Source organism: Melanotaenia boesemani, chromosome 23 (genome assembly GCF_017639745.1).
Source record: "Melanotaenia boesemani isolate fMelBoe1 chromosome 23, fMelBoe1.pri, whole genome shotgun sequence".
Taxonomy (NCBI): domain Eukaryota; kingdom Metazoa; phylum Chordata; class Actinopteri; order Atheriniformes; family Melanotaeniidae; genus Melanotaenia; species Melanotaenia boesemani.
Window position 1 is genome coordinate 6,959,945 of NC_055704.1, and position 19,544 is coordinate 6,979,488.

At 40.2% G+C, this 19,544-nt stretch overlaps 1 protein-coding gene across 1 annotated transcript; it reads left to right on the plus strand.

Annotated features, from left to right (window-relative positions):
• The first annotated feature begins 2,823 nt into the window (after nucleotides 1–2,823).
• LOC121634735 (tetraspanin-8-like) lies at nucleotides 2,824–12,896 on the plus strand. Its single transcript, XM_041977634.1, has 9 exons — nucleotides 2,824–2,996; nucleotides 4,729–4,785; nucleotides 6,721–6,840; nucleotides 6,949–7,023; nucleotides 7,922–8,017; nucleotides 8,289–8,402; nucleotides 9,390–9,422; nucleotides 9,505–9,588; nucleotides 11,855–12,896. Exons 1-9 carry the CDS (start codon nucleotides 2,937–2,939, stop codon nucleotides 11,945–11,947), a joined length of 732 nt encoding a protein of 243 aa, XP_041833568.1. The 5' UTR covers nucleotides 2,824–2,936; the 3' UTR covers nucleotides 11,948–12,896.
• The last annotated feature ends 6,648 nt before the right edge of the window (nucleotides 12,897–19,544 follow it).

Sequence of the window (19,544 nt, forward strand, 5' to 3'; positions counted from 1 at the left end):
GTTGATAATAGTAACAATAATAATAATCACAATAATAATAATAATAATAATAATAATAATAATAATAGTAATAATAATAATAATAATAATAATAACAGAAATAATAATAAAATTTTAAGAATAATTATAAGAATAGCGAGAAAAGGTATATTGAAGAAAAAAATATGATAATAGATATAAGTGAAACTGCTGTATTCAAGAACACGCGCAGAGAAACCTGTGTGGATGTGCTGGAGGACTCGGCTACACGGCGACGTAGAGACTGTGTCAACATACCGAATATACGGAGTGGAGACGTTCAGGAAGGAGTGACCATGCAGAGTGATCATGCAGATGCCACCTCACCTGAACAGAGGCCAGAGTCAGGCCAGCGGTCCCGAGACCCAGGCCACCAGCCCCCCCGTAGGCAACAGACCCCGACCGGTCCACAGAGACGACCACTCGCCCGCCCAGGAAGACAGCAGCAGGAGACCCCAGCAGGAGCCCCCCCATGGACACAGGGCACCGGCCCCGGCAGGCCGAGGCCAGCAGTCCCCGACCCCCCCCCGAGCACCGGACGCCCGGGACAGACGGGGCAGAGGGCCCGGGCCCAGGAGCGCAGGGACACCCCCCACCCCCACAGGCCGAGGGCCAGCACGCCGCCCGGGGGGACCTGGCCCGCCCAGACGGCCACCGCCAGAGGCCAGCCCCACACCCCAGTGCCCAGCCGCACACCCCGAGAACTAATCCTGCCCCCCCCCAGACCAACACACACACAAACAAACACACACACACTCTCCTTCCACTCCTCCATTCATCCTCCCACGCATACACCATCCATCCCTCACATACTCTTTCCTCCCACACACACACACCATCCTTCCACCATCCATCCTCCCACACACACACCATCCTTCCACCATACATTCTCCCACACATACCCCATCCTCCCACACATACATCATCCTTCCACAATCCATCCTCCCACACATACACCATCCTCCCTCTCATACACCATACATCCACCTTCACATACCCCATCCTCCCACACACACACACACTATCCTTCCACTACCCATCCTCCCACACATACACCATTCTCCCACACATACACCATCCTTCCTCTTCTACACCATACATCCACCTTCACATACCCCATTCTCCCCCACACACACACACTATCCTTCCACTACCCATCCTCCCACACATACACCATTCTCCTACCTATACACCATCCTCCCTCTCATACACCATCCATCCTCCCACACACACACCATCCTTCCACCATCCATCCTCCCACACATACCCCATCCTCCCACACATACATCATCCTTCCACCATTCATCCTCCCACACATACATTTTATTTAGCAAAAAACTGTAATGGAAATGCCTGCGGGTTGTTAGAACGGACAATATAAATCAAATATTATCATTAATATTAGGTATTGTTTTTTCTGACATGATTGCATTTAAATCTGTTGTCTTTGTCCCAGATCTGTACCACCACTCTAGCTGTCTTTGGAGCATTTGTCCCCCTTCCCTCTTTCACATTATAGTATGATCTTAGTCTGTCCTCACATGTGATTGGATGCATGGTTTGCCCATCAAAACAAAGTCCTGCCCCTAACTGAAAAGCAGCAGAGGCTGAAGATTCGGCTCTTTTTGTTCACTACAAAGACACATCGCTAAAGCTGCAATTTGTTCAGGCAGCAGCTCGTTAAAGACCCCCCGGAGCCAATGGATGAATGGATGGATGGATGGAGTGATGGATGGAGTGATTGATGGATGGATGGATGGATGGATGGATGGATGAATGGATGGATGGATGATGGATGGAGTGATGGATGGAGTGATTGATGGATGGATGGATGGATGGATGGATGGATGGAATGATTGATGGATGGATGGATGGATGGATGGAATGATTGATGGATGGATGGATGGAGCATGGTGCATTATGGAATAGTGTTCATGGGAAATGTAGTGATAACACTGCCAGGCATAATTACCACAAAGTTTAGTGTTATTCATCTAGAGTACATTTTCATTTAAACCACCAACATTATTCTAGTTCACATTTCTAATGTTGGTGGATGTTAATCTAGTCTTGCATATAAACAGAAGCTACATCCATCCATAACCCTAACCCTGCATCCCAATCTCCTCCTCTCTGATGACATCACTAAGAGTGGTCAACCAGTGTTCAAAAAGTCATTCCACAACTACCACTGTTACACCACACATGTCCTCATTTTCCCAAAAAGCAGCATTTAGTGGTGATCTAAGTCCGAGATGGTTCTGCTGGTTTCCATTGACCATGACCACAAACTTTTCCCAGCTACGCTCATGTAGGTTCAGGTGGGTAAAAGTGACAAAAACTTTAATGAATGAGGGAGGAAATTCAGTTATGTTCATTCCAGAATCTGACATTTACAACCACGCTGCTGCAGATGCTCAGAATCGCCACAGCTGGAGTGTTTTCTTTTGCATGAGAAAGATTTGCATAAAGCTGCAAAGGCTGGTTGACTCTAGAAACTGCTTTAAGTCAACTGTGCAAGTACTGAAGTGAGAAGTCAGATTTTACCTTAAGTCCTGACAGTTTCTCACTTTAATGCTTCTAGACTTGCTTTACTAAATAAGAATGATGCATTCTTCTTTAGGTCCTGGTTCATTTGGTTCAAGGATAAAACCAAAGATTTAATCTTCAGCCACCTGGCACTCTTTAGTTTCTGTTTTGTTTTCCTCATTTTAGGCGCAACACAGTTTCTTTTTGTGTCATGTGGTTATCAACAGGTCCCACCTTTTAGCTGCAGATCTGCTCTGTGTGATGAAGCTCTGCACTCCCACCTCTTCATTTCTCTGCAGTTTATTCCAGGGTGGACACACTGCGTTACTGAACTGTACGCGCACACATTGCTTCTCCTCCTCAGAGTCAATCTGGAAAAAAAGTTAAAGATGGGGAAAATTAACGGATGCCTCAAATGCCTTTTTATCTTCTTCAATGTGCTGTTTGCGGTAAGTTTAAAGACTTTTTTTTTTACTTTGTTAGTTGTTTTTTAAAAGTCTTTTTTCTTGTTATGTTTAAATTAACAACAGAAATAAAGCAGAAAACTGAGACCTAATTTTTAACATTAGAATGAAGATTAAATCTTTAGGACAAATTTACCTAATGAGATGTGAGAAAAAAAATGCAAGTGAAAAAAACTTGTTGGATTTCTACTTTGACCAAATAAAGGAAGTAAAAATGATGTGATAAAACAAATTTAAAAAAAAGAAAAGTATTCACTGAGAGAAGAAGGAAAACTGATTACATAAAATAACAAATATTCAGTGGAGAAAAATATTGAGGATGTGGAAATAAGTTTATAGATCTTTAAAAAAAGCAGAAATAATAAATGTAACTGTGAGAAATTCTTCTTCTTTTCTAAAACAGGGGTTTGAGATTTTATTTACTGATGCTCAGCAAACAGTCACTTCCAGTAAAAGCAAAGTAAGAGAGAAAAAGGAGGGTATCTTGTTGCAGCCCTCCCATCGACCCCCCTGCTTATAAAATGTGATTGTTGTCGGCTGTAGACGAGTTTCCAGCTCTGATGGGCTGAAGAGAAAAAAGAGAAAGTTAATGTAGGAGGAGGAAGGAGCGTCCGCAGACTGTTTACAGTCTGAGGAATGTTTATGAGCAAAAAGTATATTAAAATGTTAAGAAAAGTTCCTTAAAACAAAAAAAAAAAGATATTTCTTTCCTTTAAACTCAATTTTTGTCTTTTTCGTGCAAAATGTTGAAGGCATATTTTTTTTTTCCTTTTTTTTATGTGTTTGATGAATCTGGTTTATATCAGCCAGAACATCTAAGATTTAATTAATTTTTTCTTTTTTTTTTTTGATGTGAGTTGTGTTGTTTTTGTGGATCTGTGCAGCAGATCTAACGGATAATCAGATTTTTAGCTCTTTGTCTCCCTCGTGTGGCTGTTTGTTGTAACGACAGACATGAAAACCCCTGAACGCACCATGCCTCATCTGAACCTTTTAGACCCGTTAGTCCTTATAAATATTCTGTAGTTTTCAAGATTTAATTTATTCACACAGTGGATTTAAATACAACTAAAGCTGACAGACAGAAAAGTAATAAAACATTATAGTAACTAAAGTTGAAAACATATTTATTTATATTTAATTATATAACACTTTTTAAACAGATTTTACAAACTGTGTCAGAAAAAGAAAACAATAATAGAAAATATAGTAAAATTGTAGGGCAGCATTCAGTCAATAAGTTAATTAAAACAAGAAAAAAAAACTATTGAATTAAGTGAAATTAAAAATAGATATAAATGCTTTTTTAATGCCTGATTGGAAATAAAAATAATAGAAATAAGGAAAATATTGTGTGTGTGTGTGTGTGTATATATATATATATATATATATACAATATTCTGTAGACATAAACACAAACCATACATATACTTATAAATTATTGTTTCCTGTTATTTTCCTGTTTTATTCATAAAATTATTTACATTGACCAAAAATAAAGTTCTTTATATCCTCAACATATAATTATACCATAGAGTCAAAAAGGCTCTTTTAAATAACAAATGTGTTAATTAATTAATTTAACCTCTGTTTATATGTTATTGTTTCTTACAAATAAACCTTCTGTGATTAACTCCAGTTACCAAAAGAAACTCTGAAGGAAAGTTTATATTAAGTCTTTTTTGTTTCACTTGAACATAAACTAATCTGTCCCCAGATCATCGGATGTGTGCTGATGTACTTGGCTGTGAAAGCGACCGCCCTCACTTTATCGGTGAGCAAAAACATCATTGTTGAATCCTTTTAGGATTTACTGCATGTGTGTTGATATATTATGTCACTGTAATGACATTTCAGGAAGTTTAATTTAATTCCTATGACAAATTTTTTCAATGATGATCAAATTTGGAACTTTTTTCCATAAAAATGATGCCTTCTTGTGTTAAAATGGCTGAGATGTAACTGAACAAGCAGGTAAGCCCTGCACTTCCCTTTGGCTCCAAGCTCCTCCCATCTTTCCACCACCCACAGCTGCTGAGCTCTTATTGGCTGATCCGACTTTATTAACTCAGAATGCTCAACTTGAGTGAGTAAAGAAAAATGAGGAATGCAAGAACAAGAAGAAGTTCCTGTAAACGATTCGCTAGGAAGAACATTACACAAGTCACGTGTTACGTAACAGCCGGAAATTCAAGCGTGTACTTGTTTTTCTTAATTCAACCACAAAATGAGCCAACATCTGGGAAAAGTCTCATCAGAGATGAAAATTTGGTCAGAGTTACGAAACACTGAAATAAAAAAAAAAAACATCTGAATTCCAGTTTGACTGTTCATCAGGACCTTTGTTTGTCTGTGTTACATAATACCTGCTTGAATCTGCAGTGTTAGGAAGAGCAGGGCAGCGGTCCAGATGTGGTGGAGGCTCTGGCTTCTATTAAATGCAGAACAGATGCAGCTGGAGGAGGTTTTCGGTCTTCCAGTCCTTCTTTCTCAGCCACAGAGAACCAGGAGAGCTCTGGCTGCTGCACAGTGCAAGACGACACTATTCAGCCTAGCTTAGCTTATTGTTTTTAGCTAATCAACTTTACTTTCCACTTTCGTTGGACATTTTCCAAAACGACTAATCAAATTTTCCATCCTGCATTCAGATATTCAGTCCCCATTGTGTTGGATTTAATGTTGTTAAATGGCTGAAACTTGACTCTGACTGTTGTGGAAGACTGTGTTTTAACTTTTTTTCCCTCAATTTGTAAAGTTCATTTCTAATGGACAGTAATGTGACCCATAAGACAGCCCCAGCAAAAGCTGAAACTGCCTTGCTAGGTACCTTTCTTCCAGTTAGCCAAAAGGCTTTTGTCTCATAATGACCCACCTCTGGACAGACAGGTGAAAATAACTGGGCTCGAGAACAGTGGAGCAAAATACGAACAAAAAAACAAGTGATTATTTTAGTCTGAGCAAAACTGGACTTAACTGCAGGTTAACATGGTAGTTTGACCAAATTTGTACAAAATCAAATACTTTAAATCGGACTTCACCAGGTCCACTTTACTGGTACCAGGTTGGATCCCTTTTCCCCCTCAGAACTGCCTTAATTCTTGGTATCATACCTTCAACAAGGTGATGGAAACGGTAGAGATGGTTGTGTGTGAAAATCCCAGTAAATACTCAGACCAACAACAATACCACGTTCAAAGTCACTTAAATTCCCTTTCTACCTCTTTCTGATGCTCAGTTTGAAATTCAGCAGGTCGTCTGGAACAAAATTAGTTCCTGTCATGGCTGATGAGAAATGTGCGTTAACAACTCATAGTGGTTTCAACCACAAGTTCCTTATTCACCACAATCTCATGAGGTATAAAATTTATACTTTGGTTTACAGAAAGGTATAAACAGAGGCCTGTTTCATCTCTTGTTTTTATTTAACTAAACTTTAAGACGTTACTCTTCATCACTTCATTAATTAATTGAATTATTTTTACTGCACTTTACCGTTAGTTCTCTTTTCTTTGCTGTAGTCTTATGAGTATAAGTATAAGTGTTCTCTACGAATGCCGTTGGGCTTTTGTTCCTGACGGTGCCATTGAATAAGTTTGGCCTGCTTTGCTTAACATTAAATACGATCAGCAGCACAGAGATGAAGAGACTCTGTTTAGGTTCTAGCTCTGTGGTTTTTCAGTGTTTGTGTTGTTCTATCTTCACTGAGCAGATCTCATCATTCGGAGGTCCAGGTCTGGGCTGGCTTTGGGTGATTGCTATCGGGGTCCTTGGCATCTCCTGCCTGGGAATCTTTGCAGCTGCCTCTGAGAAACTCCTCATCCTCAAAATAGTATGTAGAAGGGTCCATGTAACACACACACACACACGCACACACACACACACCTATCGGCAAGAGTTAATAATGGCATGATTTTTACTCATGATGATGTCTGTACAGTTTGCAGGTTTCATGGGGCTAGGAATGATCATCATGCTAATCTTTGGGATTGTTATGGCTGTCATAAGAAACAAGGTAATGTCTCCGTCTGGCTTCCTAGAAAATCTATTGAAATATGTGTCTGTTTTTATTCCTGCTGAACCAGATAGGCTTCCCAAGATGATTCACTTTGAGCTGAGTGACATTGTAGGTTAAAGTTAACACACTATTCACTGACGTTAGCCAACATGCTAACAAACAGACGGAACTTTTCATTCTAAGGTTTGACATGGCTCTGCACAACATAAAGTTACACAGCAGATCATACTGTTGACAGACTGACCACAGTTACCTCCAAACAACCGTTTATGTCCAGAAATTAAACGTTGCAGACAGAAGTTGCCCTTATCCACTGGGTGGGTGGTTGAGATTGGCCAAATGACGATGCTGATATGTTCCAGCAAAGATCCTGTTGCTCAGACTCCAGGTTTGAAATAATCAATTAAGTTGTCTTGACGTAAATTCAGTCAAGCCTAGTTAATAAACAAATATACAGTTATACATGACTATCATTTCTGTTTAGAAAGCGTAAATACTACAACAGGGTTTCTTATTTTTGTCCTATGATGACCCAATCCTGCAGGTTGACAGTGTTTCCCTGCTCCATCACCCTGACTCAAATTAACATGCCGTTGTGCAGAACTTTATAGGCTGTTGGATCCATTTAATTTGAGTCAGCTGTGTTGGAACAGGGCATCGGTAAATCGAATTCACTATGGCTGGCCAGCCAAAGGAACTGACCCAGTAGTAGGACCGTGTTTGCTAACTGTATCAAGGTGCAGGTGCATTTGGTTGAAAATGTGGCTAATGTGTCTTTAGTATGTTTTGGGTTAAGTATTGTCTCTTTTTTTAGGTATCCTTTTGTCCTCACATGTACCTGGGGTCCCATTGTCCAACCTTGAACATAACACTGGTGTTGTTTCTGACTTTGTAGGTGTCTGAGGGCTTTAAGGCCGCCTCCAATGAATACGCAAAGCCCATCATGGAGAATGAAGAATCTCGAGCCATGATTGAAGCTCTGCAGGGACCTGTAATGTCCTTTGTACTATTCACTTTTATTTAGCTAGGTTTAGCATTGACCCAGGTAGATGCTTACACAAAACTGTTAATATATTTTGCATTTGAGTGTTTTTACCCAAAAATAGCATTAAAGCTGCAGTAGTAGATGCATTGGTATGTTTATAAAAAGCTAATTTGAAGAAACCTTTCCTAAATTTATGAGCCCACTCAAATCTACAGTCCAGATTCTTACTGATGACCATTCCCACCTTTTGAAAATTGTGCTCTCTTGTTGGTTGCAGGGACAATGCTGTGGAATCTCAAGTGCCGAGGACTGGGGTACCGCCATCCCTGATTCCTGTGAATGCAAGTCTTCTCCGGGATTCTTTGTCCCTGGATGTAAACCCCTGCCACAGGTAGATTTGAGAAAATTAATTTAGCCAAGAAACTTTTAATCACTAAACATACAGAAGCACCGTATTGGCCACAGAATGGGCAGAAGAAAAGAAAAAAGAGCTGCACTGTACTCCACATAGTGTCCAAGATGCAAATCATTTGCTTGTTTTACTAATTGGGTTCTTCGTTAGCATATCTCGTCTCCTAAAAGTGTGAGTAAATACAAAAAGTTAGCACAACAGCCTTCCACTCGGACAACAATAACATGTAAATTAATTGTATCTTGGGTGCAGGTTTAGTAAAACATCACCTTGAAATGACATTTTTTCCCTCTGTATATATCAGCTTAGCTACTAATGTTAGCATACATGCTAAATGTGAGGAACTGCAAAACAACAATTATTGTTTTTCTTTAAAGTAACAATGTTTAACATTTACATCTATTGGTCAAGTTTGACTTAGTTACCATTTCTACTCTCCAACCCACAATTTTGCTTCAAATTGTGTTTTTGTTTGAGAGATAATGCTTGTATAGGAAAATAATTTTGCAAAATAAGCAATTTCCATCTGAAGAAAGCATCAATTTTTATTCCTGTTCTCTGCCGTCACTGATTCTGAAGTTGTTTCAACACCTTGTAACTGTCCTGCTTTATGTAATTAGTATAAGCCTGTTCATACAAAACAACCCACAACCACTGATTCCTCCACTTCTGCGTCGTAATTGCTTTCCTAACAGGAATCTTCTTCTACATATTTGTTATGGAAACATGACCATCCTTCCATGTAGATTTACAATGATGAAAATTATTCAAAGATTTATTGGAAAAATGTGTCAGCTGGGACAAATGAAAGTATGAGGGCAGTGAGGACTATTTATGTACTTGAAGTGATTATTTCCATGAACACACTCAGATGTCTACTTGTTGCAGCTTTATTTAAAATTTTTCATTTTTAATTTTACCTCTGATCTTCTGTTCTTTTAACATTTTGCTTTTATTTTTCCTCAGGGACACACAGGGCCATCCCTGATCTTTTCTCAGGTATCGTATCAAATATCAAACCAGTCAATCCAATCACCTTCTTTTTCAAGCTCATGACCTCCTGTTTTCTTTTTTCCTGCAGACCTGTGGTGACGTCATCTTTTCAATTCTCGACATTGTCTTCAAAATTTGTCTGGGCATCTTATTTGGATTTGCTGTCACTGCAGTAAGCTACCACTCATCCTCCTTCCAGTTATTGTTTGTTTTTCTGTTTTTTTTTATTTATTTTTTTTATTTAAATCGTGGAACTGGACGGTTAAAAATATTACCAATACCTGTCATAAAGCTTCGATGTAGGGAAAAGCAAGATAATTAACAGAGTGGAAAACAGTACATGAATTCCAGATCAGGTCTGAGATTGAGTCAGACCTGTTCTCTGGTAACTTAACTCAAACTTTTATGTGAATTTCTCCATGAAATTTTCAATAATCCTGAAGACAAATAAATGACTCATACAAACTATATAACTTATATGATCGAAGTGGTTGAATATTAAGGTGGTGGGATATATTTAACTTTTAAAATATTTTTTAGATTGCGCCAACAAGTGAACTTTGACTTCATAAGAGGACAATTCCAGTTTCATAATTCAATATTTGGCCCATTCCAAAGCAGATTAGGTATAAAAATACAATTAAAAAAATAAAAACCCCCACTTATGCCAACACCTAAGATTGAGTATCGTGCTTTGCTTTACAATAGATGATAAGATTTAGTTATTATTATGTGATTATTGTTGGAAAAGGTGTTAAAATCAGCATTAATCAGGAATGACTCCAGCCAAAGTTGGAGAAAATCTGATTTGTGAATAATTATGAATTTAATATTAGTTAGTGTTAAGTTGGATTTATACTTGAAGGACAGAGTTACGCGTAACCGATCTTACGGTGAAGATGCATGAGGTCGGTTATGACCTCAAAGGCGTCAGTTCCACGGAATCTCAACGTGCACCTCTTCTAGACCTGACATGCACCCCTGGTTGCAGCGCTGTTACGAGGAAGTACTCCTGTGTGATTGGTTGGTTTGTGATTACATGCTTCTAAATTTCTGGAGGTTTTTGCTGAATTTGTGTCATTTCAACAGAAGAGAAACTGCAAAGCAATGGCGTTACCATGCCCTTGAATGCGAGAGCATCAGCTGCGCCGACCCTACCGCACGCAAACACCGTCATAGGGTTGCGAGTATAAATCCAACTTTAGTGACTGAAGTGCTTGTCAAATTCAAGGAAAAATCTTTAACAGCTGCCATTTCAAGATACCACCAAAGCAGATCATTTCAAGATCCCTTTAAAGCACAATGTTGATCCTCCATTTTTGTATGGACTGGTCACACTGCCTTTTAAATCCCTGGTGAAAGCGACTCCTGTGCTGCTGCATATGCATTGTCCTGCATTTTTGTGAATAACAGTTTAAGTGATTTTCCAACTTTACGGGGTAGTAAGCCGCTCCCATTTATCTTCTCCCACATCTTACTGTGCACTGGTTCGCAGGGAAAAATGTGCAGTTGGTGCTATTTGTCCCTTGCCGGCGGCTGTATTTCCAAGATGGCAGGCCGTTATAGCGCCTCCCTTCTGGCTTACCCATCATATGGATAAACAAATCTAAAATTCTTCGTGTTCAAGAATGTGTCGGATCATTAGCAGAGGTCATAATATATACCAATGATAACACATGCATGCAGACATGGATTTTGGCCAGTAAACAGCAGAACAACTTCAGTTAGTCACGGGTGTAAACAATGCTTCTTCTATAGCGTTCATGTCTGTCAGTTACCAGGAACAACAAAAGTAGTGCAGAGACCCTGAGCGATGTTTTAAAGCAAATAGTAGCCATCTGCTTTCAAAGCATGCCATTTGGTTGGTGTAAAAAAACTAAAATGGAACTGAAACAACATAGAAAACACAACAAAAACACGAGAAATGGACATTCAACATAGAAGCTACTGCAGCAGGCGACCACCTAGCACATCACCATCAGTACATATGTGGTCATAATTGTAATAATAATAATAATAATAATAATAATAATAATAATCATAGACATAAATGTTGAATTAATGGAAAAACATGATTTATTGCCTGGCCCTATGAGGTATGTATATTAGATAATGTGGAAGAGCACTGTGATTTGTCAAAGCTACATTAAAGTTGTGGTGCTTAAACAAAATTACAAGGATGTGCAGTATTCATTGGTAGTTGTGCTTGCAACATCATGAATTCCTCAAGGGACTGAAAAATATTTTAAATTTGTAATTGATTTTATCGAGCCATTTATATAAATTCTTTGTATTTACTTTTGGATTATTGCAGCTTCTATCCTCTATGACCCCATTGTGCAACACTAACAAGGTTTTAATGGATGAATATCTTCTGTTTGGTCTTGAATGTGTCACCTGTCTCATTCTCTAACCACCTATCTGTCTTGTCTTTAAAGCTGCTGGGCCTGCTGATCACCCTCCTCATGATCCATCAGGTCAATCGTCATGATGGCGCAGGAGGTCCCTCCATTGCCATGAAGGGCTACTGATATTAACCCTCTGATCTCTGCACTGTAACAAGAGGATTAAGTGGTTTAAGACACAACCTCTTAGTTATTTCCCCTGTTTTTCTTTTCTTTTTTTTTTTTGTATGCAGGAATCTTGAGGGGATTATGCAGAATGCTGCTTAAAAATTTGTTTAGGGAGGAAAAGTTCTGCCTTGTAGATTTTTTCCTGTGCTTTTATATTGTTGAAAAAATATATTGCTTTTTATAAACAAACATTTTTTTTAATGATCTCTTTTGTGTTATTTAATGGAATGCAGCATCTGTGATGTATTGTAGAGAAGATGCCCCACTATAGCGCTGTTAACCCGAGGAGACCAAAATTGGAGGGAGCCATTACAGGTTCCTGTCAGGCAAAAATATTTCTGTGATAAAAAGTCAAAATTAGAATCTAAAACCTTACTTTAACACCACTTCAATCTAAATTTATTAAGCCATGTAAACACTCAGGAATCCACTGTGATTATTAAACAAAACAAAGAAAAAAAAACAAAACAAAACAAAACAAAAACGATGTCCTCATCTCCAGTAGGCAATTGATGCACAGCTGGCTCTTGCTGAGGAAGGATTTTTAATGACTGACAAATTCTACATCTTTATGAATGAAATAAAAGAATACTAGTCTTTGGATTGGAAGTTCAGTAACATGTGAAGTAATAAATTTAATTTGACACTTCATTTAATGTTCTGATAGGTTAAGGAATCAAAACTACTTGGTAAGTTTGAGGAAAATTTCATTTGGGTCAAATTGAAATGATTGGATGTCCATTTCATAATGTCCTAAAATTCTGTGCTATTACCATTTAAAGCAACAACCTTGTTCTTTCTAGTATGTAAAGAAGTCAGGCTCATTTTTTATCTTTCATAGCTGACTGGTATGGGGTGACAGTTCAAATGTTGAAATCAGAAGTTATTAACTTAAAGTAACTGAAAACCAAAATAACATTATCCTTTAAAACAGTGTTTCTCAATCATGGTCCTCTGGAGCTACTGACCTGCATGTTTTACAGGTAGCCGTAACACACCTGAATGAAATGAATTGCTTGTTAACAGGCTGCAAAGAATTTGATGAGAAAGTTCAGTAATCTGTATCAGGTGTGGAGTAGGAACACATCTAAGACATCCACTCAGTGGGTCCTGAGGACCTGGACTAAGACACACTGCTCTTAAAGGTAGACTGTCCAACTCAGCATATCGGCTAACTTCTGTTAGCGTTCTTCTTTTTCTTGTTGAACTTCAATAGTGTAACATACCTATAAAAACATGTGTTGTTAAAGAGGTTATGCTTAATTTCTCATATTTCTGGGAGAGCAACTTGACTGAGGTTGTTCAGACTACTAAATAGTTTTTAGGCTTTTAGCTTACTTAGCTAGCTTACTTAGCTGTCTGCAAGCTAGCATACCCCAGCAAGCTTGCTAACTTGCCAAATGGTTAGTATTTAAAGACTTGTTACACCTACTTCCAACACAAAAATATTTGGGTATTATTATTTTTTTAAGCAAAGGATGAGCAAAATTAATATCCCAACTCAAGCAAGAAAAGTTAAATACAATTGGAGTATGTAGCACAGCTAGCAGGTTAGCATGGCAGTTAACCTTGAACCATGAGTAAAATTGCTTAGTTCATAAAGTTATTACTATTTTTCAAAATTCAAATCAAATCTGTACTGGGGGTCTATAGCTACAGATAATGTTTGTGATTTCTGTTTTTAATATGAAAGTTCTTTTGGAAGGACAGCCATGACAGAAATGTTGACATTACGAAACACTGATTCTTTTTTGTTATTGGGATATGGTCAGTAATCATGACATTTTTTCTGAAAGGAAGTGGGATCCTCCTCGGGTTAAAACTTGTATGTTATTTTGCATGTTTTCTAAAAATTTGTATGTGTATGTAAAGCAGGGGTGCCCAAGCCCGGTCCTCAAGATCTACCATCCTGCAACTTTTAGATGCAACCCTTCTCCAACACACCTGAATCAAATGATTGGCTCGTTACTAGGCCTCTGCAGAGCTGAATGACATGCAGATGGCATCTGATTCAAGTGTGTTGGAGAAGGGTTGCATCTAAAAGTTGCAGGATGGTAGATCTTGAGGACCAAACTTGGGCACCCCTGACTTAAAGAGACATACAAATTACTCTGAATGTCTGAATTTATATATAGCTGAATCGCAAAGTTATTCATGGTGTTTTTCATAGAGGATAAAGCCATGAGACAAACCAAATCACCGTAACAGGAAACAACTACTGTTATGGAAATTGTTGTATTGTAAAATGTGCATTCGCATCATTCCAGAATAAACTCTAGAGATTAAACTCAGCAAAATAACTATCTCCTGACTTCATATTGCTGAAGCTTTTTGCATTTTACAGTGTCCTGTTTGTGCAGGTATCCATCCATCCCTTTCCTGCCGCTTATGCCAGGGTCCCCAGACTCTGCTTCTTCATCGGAAGACGTGTTGGCTGTTGAGGAGGTCTTCGAAATATTCCCCTTACCGCCTCACAACGTCCCGAGTTGAGGTCAACAGCCCCCCATCCCCACTGTACACGGTGTTGATGGAGCACTGATTTCCCCTCCTGAGCTGCCGGATGGTGGACCAGAACCTTCTCGAAGCTGTCCGGAAGTCATTCTCCATGGCCTCTCCGAACTCCTCCCACACCTGAGCCTTTTGCCTTAGTGACTGCCAAAGCTGCGTCCCGCTTAGCCTGCTGATACCCATCAGCTGCCTCTGGGGTCCCACAGGCCAAAAAGGCCTGATGGGACTCCTTCAGCTTCACAGCATCCTGCTGGTGTCCCCCAATGACTTCAGGGATTACTGCCACGACAGGCACCGACAGTCTTTCGGCCACAGCTCTGGCTGGCTACCTCAACAATAAAGGCATGGCAAACAGCCCACTTGGACACAATGTCCCCCACCTCCCCTGGGGCATGGTGGAATCTCTGCCGGAGATGGGAGTTGAAACTCTTTCTGACGGGACTCTGCCAGACATTCCCAGCAGACCCTCACAACACGCTTGGGTCTGCCAGCCCTGACTGGCATCCTCCCCCACCATCTGAGCCAACTCACCACCAGGTGGTGATCAGTTGACAGCTCCGCCCCTCTCTTCACCAGAGTGTCCAAGACATGCCGCCACAAGTCCGATGATACGACTACAAAGTCCATCATTGAACTGCAGAAGCAGGTTTTGGTGCGAAGTGCACATGTGGACACTCTTATGCCTGAACATGGTATTTGTTATGGACAATCTATGATAACCACAAAACACAATAACAAAACACTACTCAGATTCCAATCGGGGGGCGGGGGGGCATTCCTCCCAATCACGCCCCTCCAGGGGTCTGCTTTATCAAACTAATGTAGGAACAAAAAACCGGCATTTGCCAAATATACTTTTGGGATGTGTGAAAACCAAAATTGACGAGAAATTGTTCCTACCTCCATGCAAACTCTGACCCGGACATACGCACAGAATATGGGAAACGGGAAACTTTTCGGGAAAAAGAGAGATGATATTAATAAAAACCTCAACCACTAAAATATGTTCTGTCTGTCACGTACCCGGAGGTTGGACTCAAGAAATCTCAGAAACCCATGGATAGGTGAAGGAGTTTTATTTAACAGAATGAACAGAATGCAAGTGAACTTAGGTAACTGGCGGAGATCAGAGAGTCCGAGTGGAGGAAGGCAGCAGAAGGCGCTTCCGCGTTTCTCCGTCAGAGCAGTAACGCCAAGTCCGTGATCTAGAGACGAAATCCTGAGAGCAATCCAGAGGTCAGTTATCCAGGGAATCCAATAATTAATCAAGGCAGAGTTACCAGTAAGGGAGTGGGCAGAGGCGAATGTCAAGGTACCGGAATACAGGGTTGACGACAGGCAGGCAGGCAGACAGGTAAACTGGGAAACAGACAGGAAACAAAGGCTGGATACGTGCAGGGTTAAACCGAGACGATCTGGCAGGGAAGAGTTGTCACACACACGTATATAAAGGGCGCAGCCCTGCTGGAGTGCATCAGCAATCGAGCGGAAAAAACTGGAGATGCATTCGGGAGCGGCTGGGAAAACTGACCCCTATCAGCGGAAACATGACACTGTCATTGTGAAACAAAACTTACATGTTATAAAATCCATCCAGCTAAATAAGGTGACAGTCTGCTGCCAGCATGTAGCAGTCAGTGTGAAAAGTAGCTTTGGTCCTTCATTCCAGCAGAGTGGGACGCAGACTGGAGGTCTAGAAGTGATGCAATGCCAATGAAACACACAAGAGGTGGATTTCCTTTTATTTATTTATTCTTGCACAATGTCTTATCAGAATTTATTTTTATTTTTTTTTATTGTTGTCCCAATTTCTGTCAAGACAGTCTTTATTTCCCGTAACTCCTTGCTGTAATGGAAAATTTTTATACACATGCACTTTGTATTGTTACAAAACCTTGTCTTGTGTTTTACTGAGGAAGGAGGATGACTTGTACCCAGATAAGAATTGAGTGAGCTTCATTTACCTCCCCTTCCAATCTTCTTGTAACATTCCTTTAAAACAGAGGACTAATGATTTACCTTGATGTGATCAGCTCATGCTGGTCTATATAAACCAAACCCAAATGCATCTGTTCAGACTTGCACAGCCAAAACTTCTTTGACTGTGGATTTCTCATTGCTGATCAGCTCTTATTAAAAATACTTTGTTTGATTCTCACTTAGTGTGATCTTTGATAAATAAAATTCCACAACATTGTCCACCTTGTTAATAGTGGTGATTGTGTCCCTCTGCACTGCCCACCCAGCAGGAGCACCCAGCAACTAGAAAGAAATATTATTAAACACTAAATCTCAGATGTATCTGTAAATATTTAAATTATAAATTAAAACAGATGACTAAATTACAGGCATCAGTACAGTCATTTCTCCAAATCGATATGGCACTGTAAGATTCAAACCTCAGTCTCCTGCATGGGAGACGGATGTCCTACTAACCGAGATATCCAGCTGCATTTTCCAATCCCTCTGATGTGTCTTTCCTTCTGACACAGCAATGACAGCATCTGCCACCTGCTGCCACTATTCTGCTTTTCTGACACAAGTAATGCCCATGCCATGCCCACCAATTAAACATTTTTACGTTTGTCACTGTGGTCCATCAGAATCTCTGTCTCACACCCCGAAAAATTCAATTTCTTGATTTATTTTTCCCTCCCAAGACATCATGCAAATTATGTGATGAATATGTATCATAGGCGTCCACCTGACCATTTATAGCCACCATGTGGGTGTGGGAAGGCATTCCCTCACGTGGTCCCACTTTAGTGTTGATTCTGATTTATAAACGGAAACAAGCGTGGGACGTGAGTGTGCATGCTTTCATAAATCTGAAAGTTGAAGTGCGCAGCGTTTCCCTTTTGCATTGCAGACACCACTCAACTTGCTTTGCTATGCACAGTTTGATAAATGAGGCCCCAGGTCTCACTGTCATTGTCCATGTGAACATTGAAGTCCCCCAGCAGAACAAAGGAGTCCCCCGAAGAAGTGCTCTCCAACACACCTTCCAAGGACTTCAAAAAGGGTGGGTACCCTGAACTGCTGTTTGGTGCATAAGCACAAACAACAGTCAGGACCCGTCCGCCCATCTGAAGGCAGAGGGAGGCTACCCTTTTGTCCACTGGTGTAAATCCAAATGTACAGGCGCCAAGTTGGGGGGCAGTGAGCATGCCCACACCTGCTCGGTGCCTCTCACCTGGAGCGACTCCAGAATGGAAGAGGTTCCAGCCCCTCTTGAGGACAGTGGTTCCAGAGGTCAGGCTTTGTGTTGAGGTGAGTCCAACTATATCTAGCCGCAACTGCTCAACCTCATGCACCAGCTCTGGTATCTAATGGAACATATTCTTCTCTCTACTGTGAACCACTTTGGAAGCCACTTTTATTTGTTTTTTTCTCAAACTAAAATTTCAAACTAAAATGTTAACATTTAACACACAAAATCCAAGCTTTAAAAGCTCAATTAGGGTATAGGATGAAGTGAAATTAGTCCACATCCTTTTGTTCATAATAACTTAAATATTGAAACTTTTACAGCATTTCATCAGAATATATAGCACATTACAAACAATAACACACAATGATAACAAATCCCTAACTTAAGTTGTAATACACAAAATACATTTTCAATAAGCCTCTTTGTTTAATATATTTTGACTGTAACATTTTTTTTTTACTTAAATCTACCTTTGACATGTTTTCTTGTCTTCACTGCAGCTGTCCCATAACAATAATAATAATGAATTAAAGCTGCAAGCAGCGTTGGAGGCCCTCGCACCTCTGGCGCCGCTTCAGCCCCATCAGCCGGCAACCTCCCTCCTGCAGCACGACTGCACTCGCCCAAAGCCTTATGCCCATTCTTCCAGAGCTTACCTCCATCAAGAGGTGATTTTCCTCATGAGAGGATCAACTTGCACCTCAGCCTGTCCAGTGATGACATCTGAAGCATGTATGACCTTGTTTCTTACAAACTGTTTTGAATTCCCACAAACTGGAGCATGATTTTATCAAGAGGAAAATTCCACATGGCCACTAGGTGGTGCTATAGTCATTTCCATGTAAAGCCATGTTCAGGTTGGAACTCCAATGAAAACAGGAAAATATCAGCTCAATTGGTCAACTGACAGCAGGGTTAGAGCCACTTCCTGTTTCATGGCGAATGATATAACCATCACAAGAAGCCATTTTGATCATGATGTTGCAAGAAGTCAGTCATATTTTCAACCATGAGTTCATGAAGGATGATATTAATGAGTTTGAATCAGTTTTACAGGTATTAAAGGTTTAAAATGGTGGGATGTCCTGTTCCCAGGGGGCGGGGCTATGGCGTTGACAACATCAGGAAATATAGAGGCTTCTTTGCTTGTCCTGGCATGTTATATAAATATGCCACATTTCATGAATGTCAGTCAAAGCAGTGGTTGGGGCTCATAGATTAAATATTTATAGGGGGCGCTATCGAGCCACATAACCAGCATATGTCTATTTGAATCAGCTCCAGGCCTGACCACTGTCCTCCCTGCCAAGTTTGGTGGAGATCAGGAATACATTGGGTGAGTTACAAGTACTTCCTGTTTCATGGCGGTGGACGCCATTTGCCATGTTTTGCTTGGCAAAGGAACTTGAGGGTTTTTGTCTGTAGTATAATCAAAGAGTTTGACCTTATCTGAAGCACTTCTGAGTGTGTGAGATTCATTCCCAAAGACAGGGTCCCCGGTGTCTAAAAAATTCACTTCCTGTTTCAAGTGGGCGGGGCTTAGGCCAAGACCAGAAGTAGTTGTATGTATCTGTTCAGGAGCAGACCCTGATTAATCACTGTAAGTGTGATGGTGATTGGATGAAAATTGAGGGATTTATACTGATTAACACTAGAAGTCCCAGGAATTTTGATGTCTCCCTAAAGTCCCAGAGAAGGGTCGAAAGACCTTTAGTCCAAACTGACGACTCTGCTGGCAAAAATTAGCATCTCTTCATTTGTAAATGCAGCCATTACCTGAGGAATGCACCCATTGCATCCAGCCCCTCCTTGTTACCTTGAAACGTCTGGTAAATT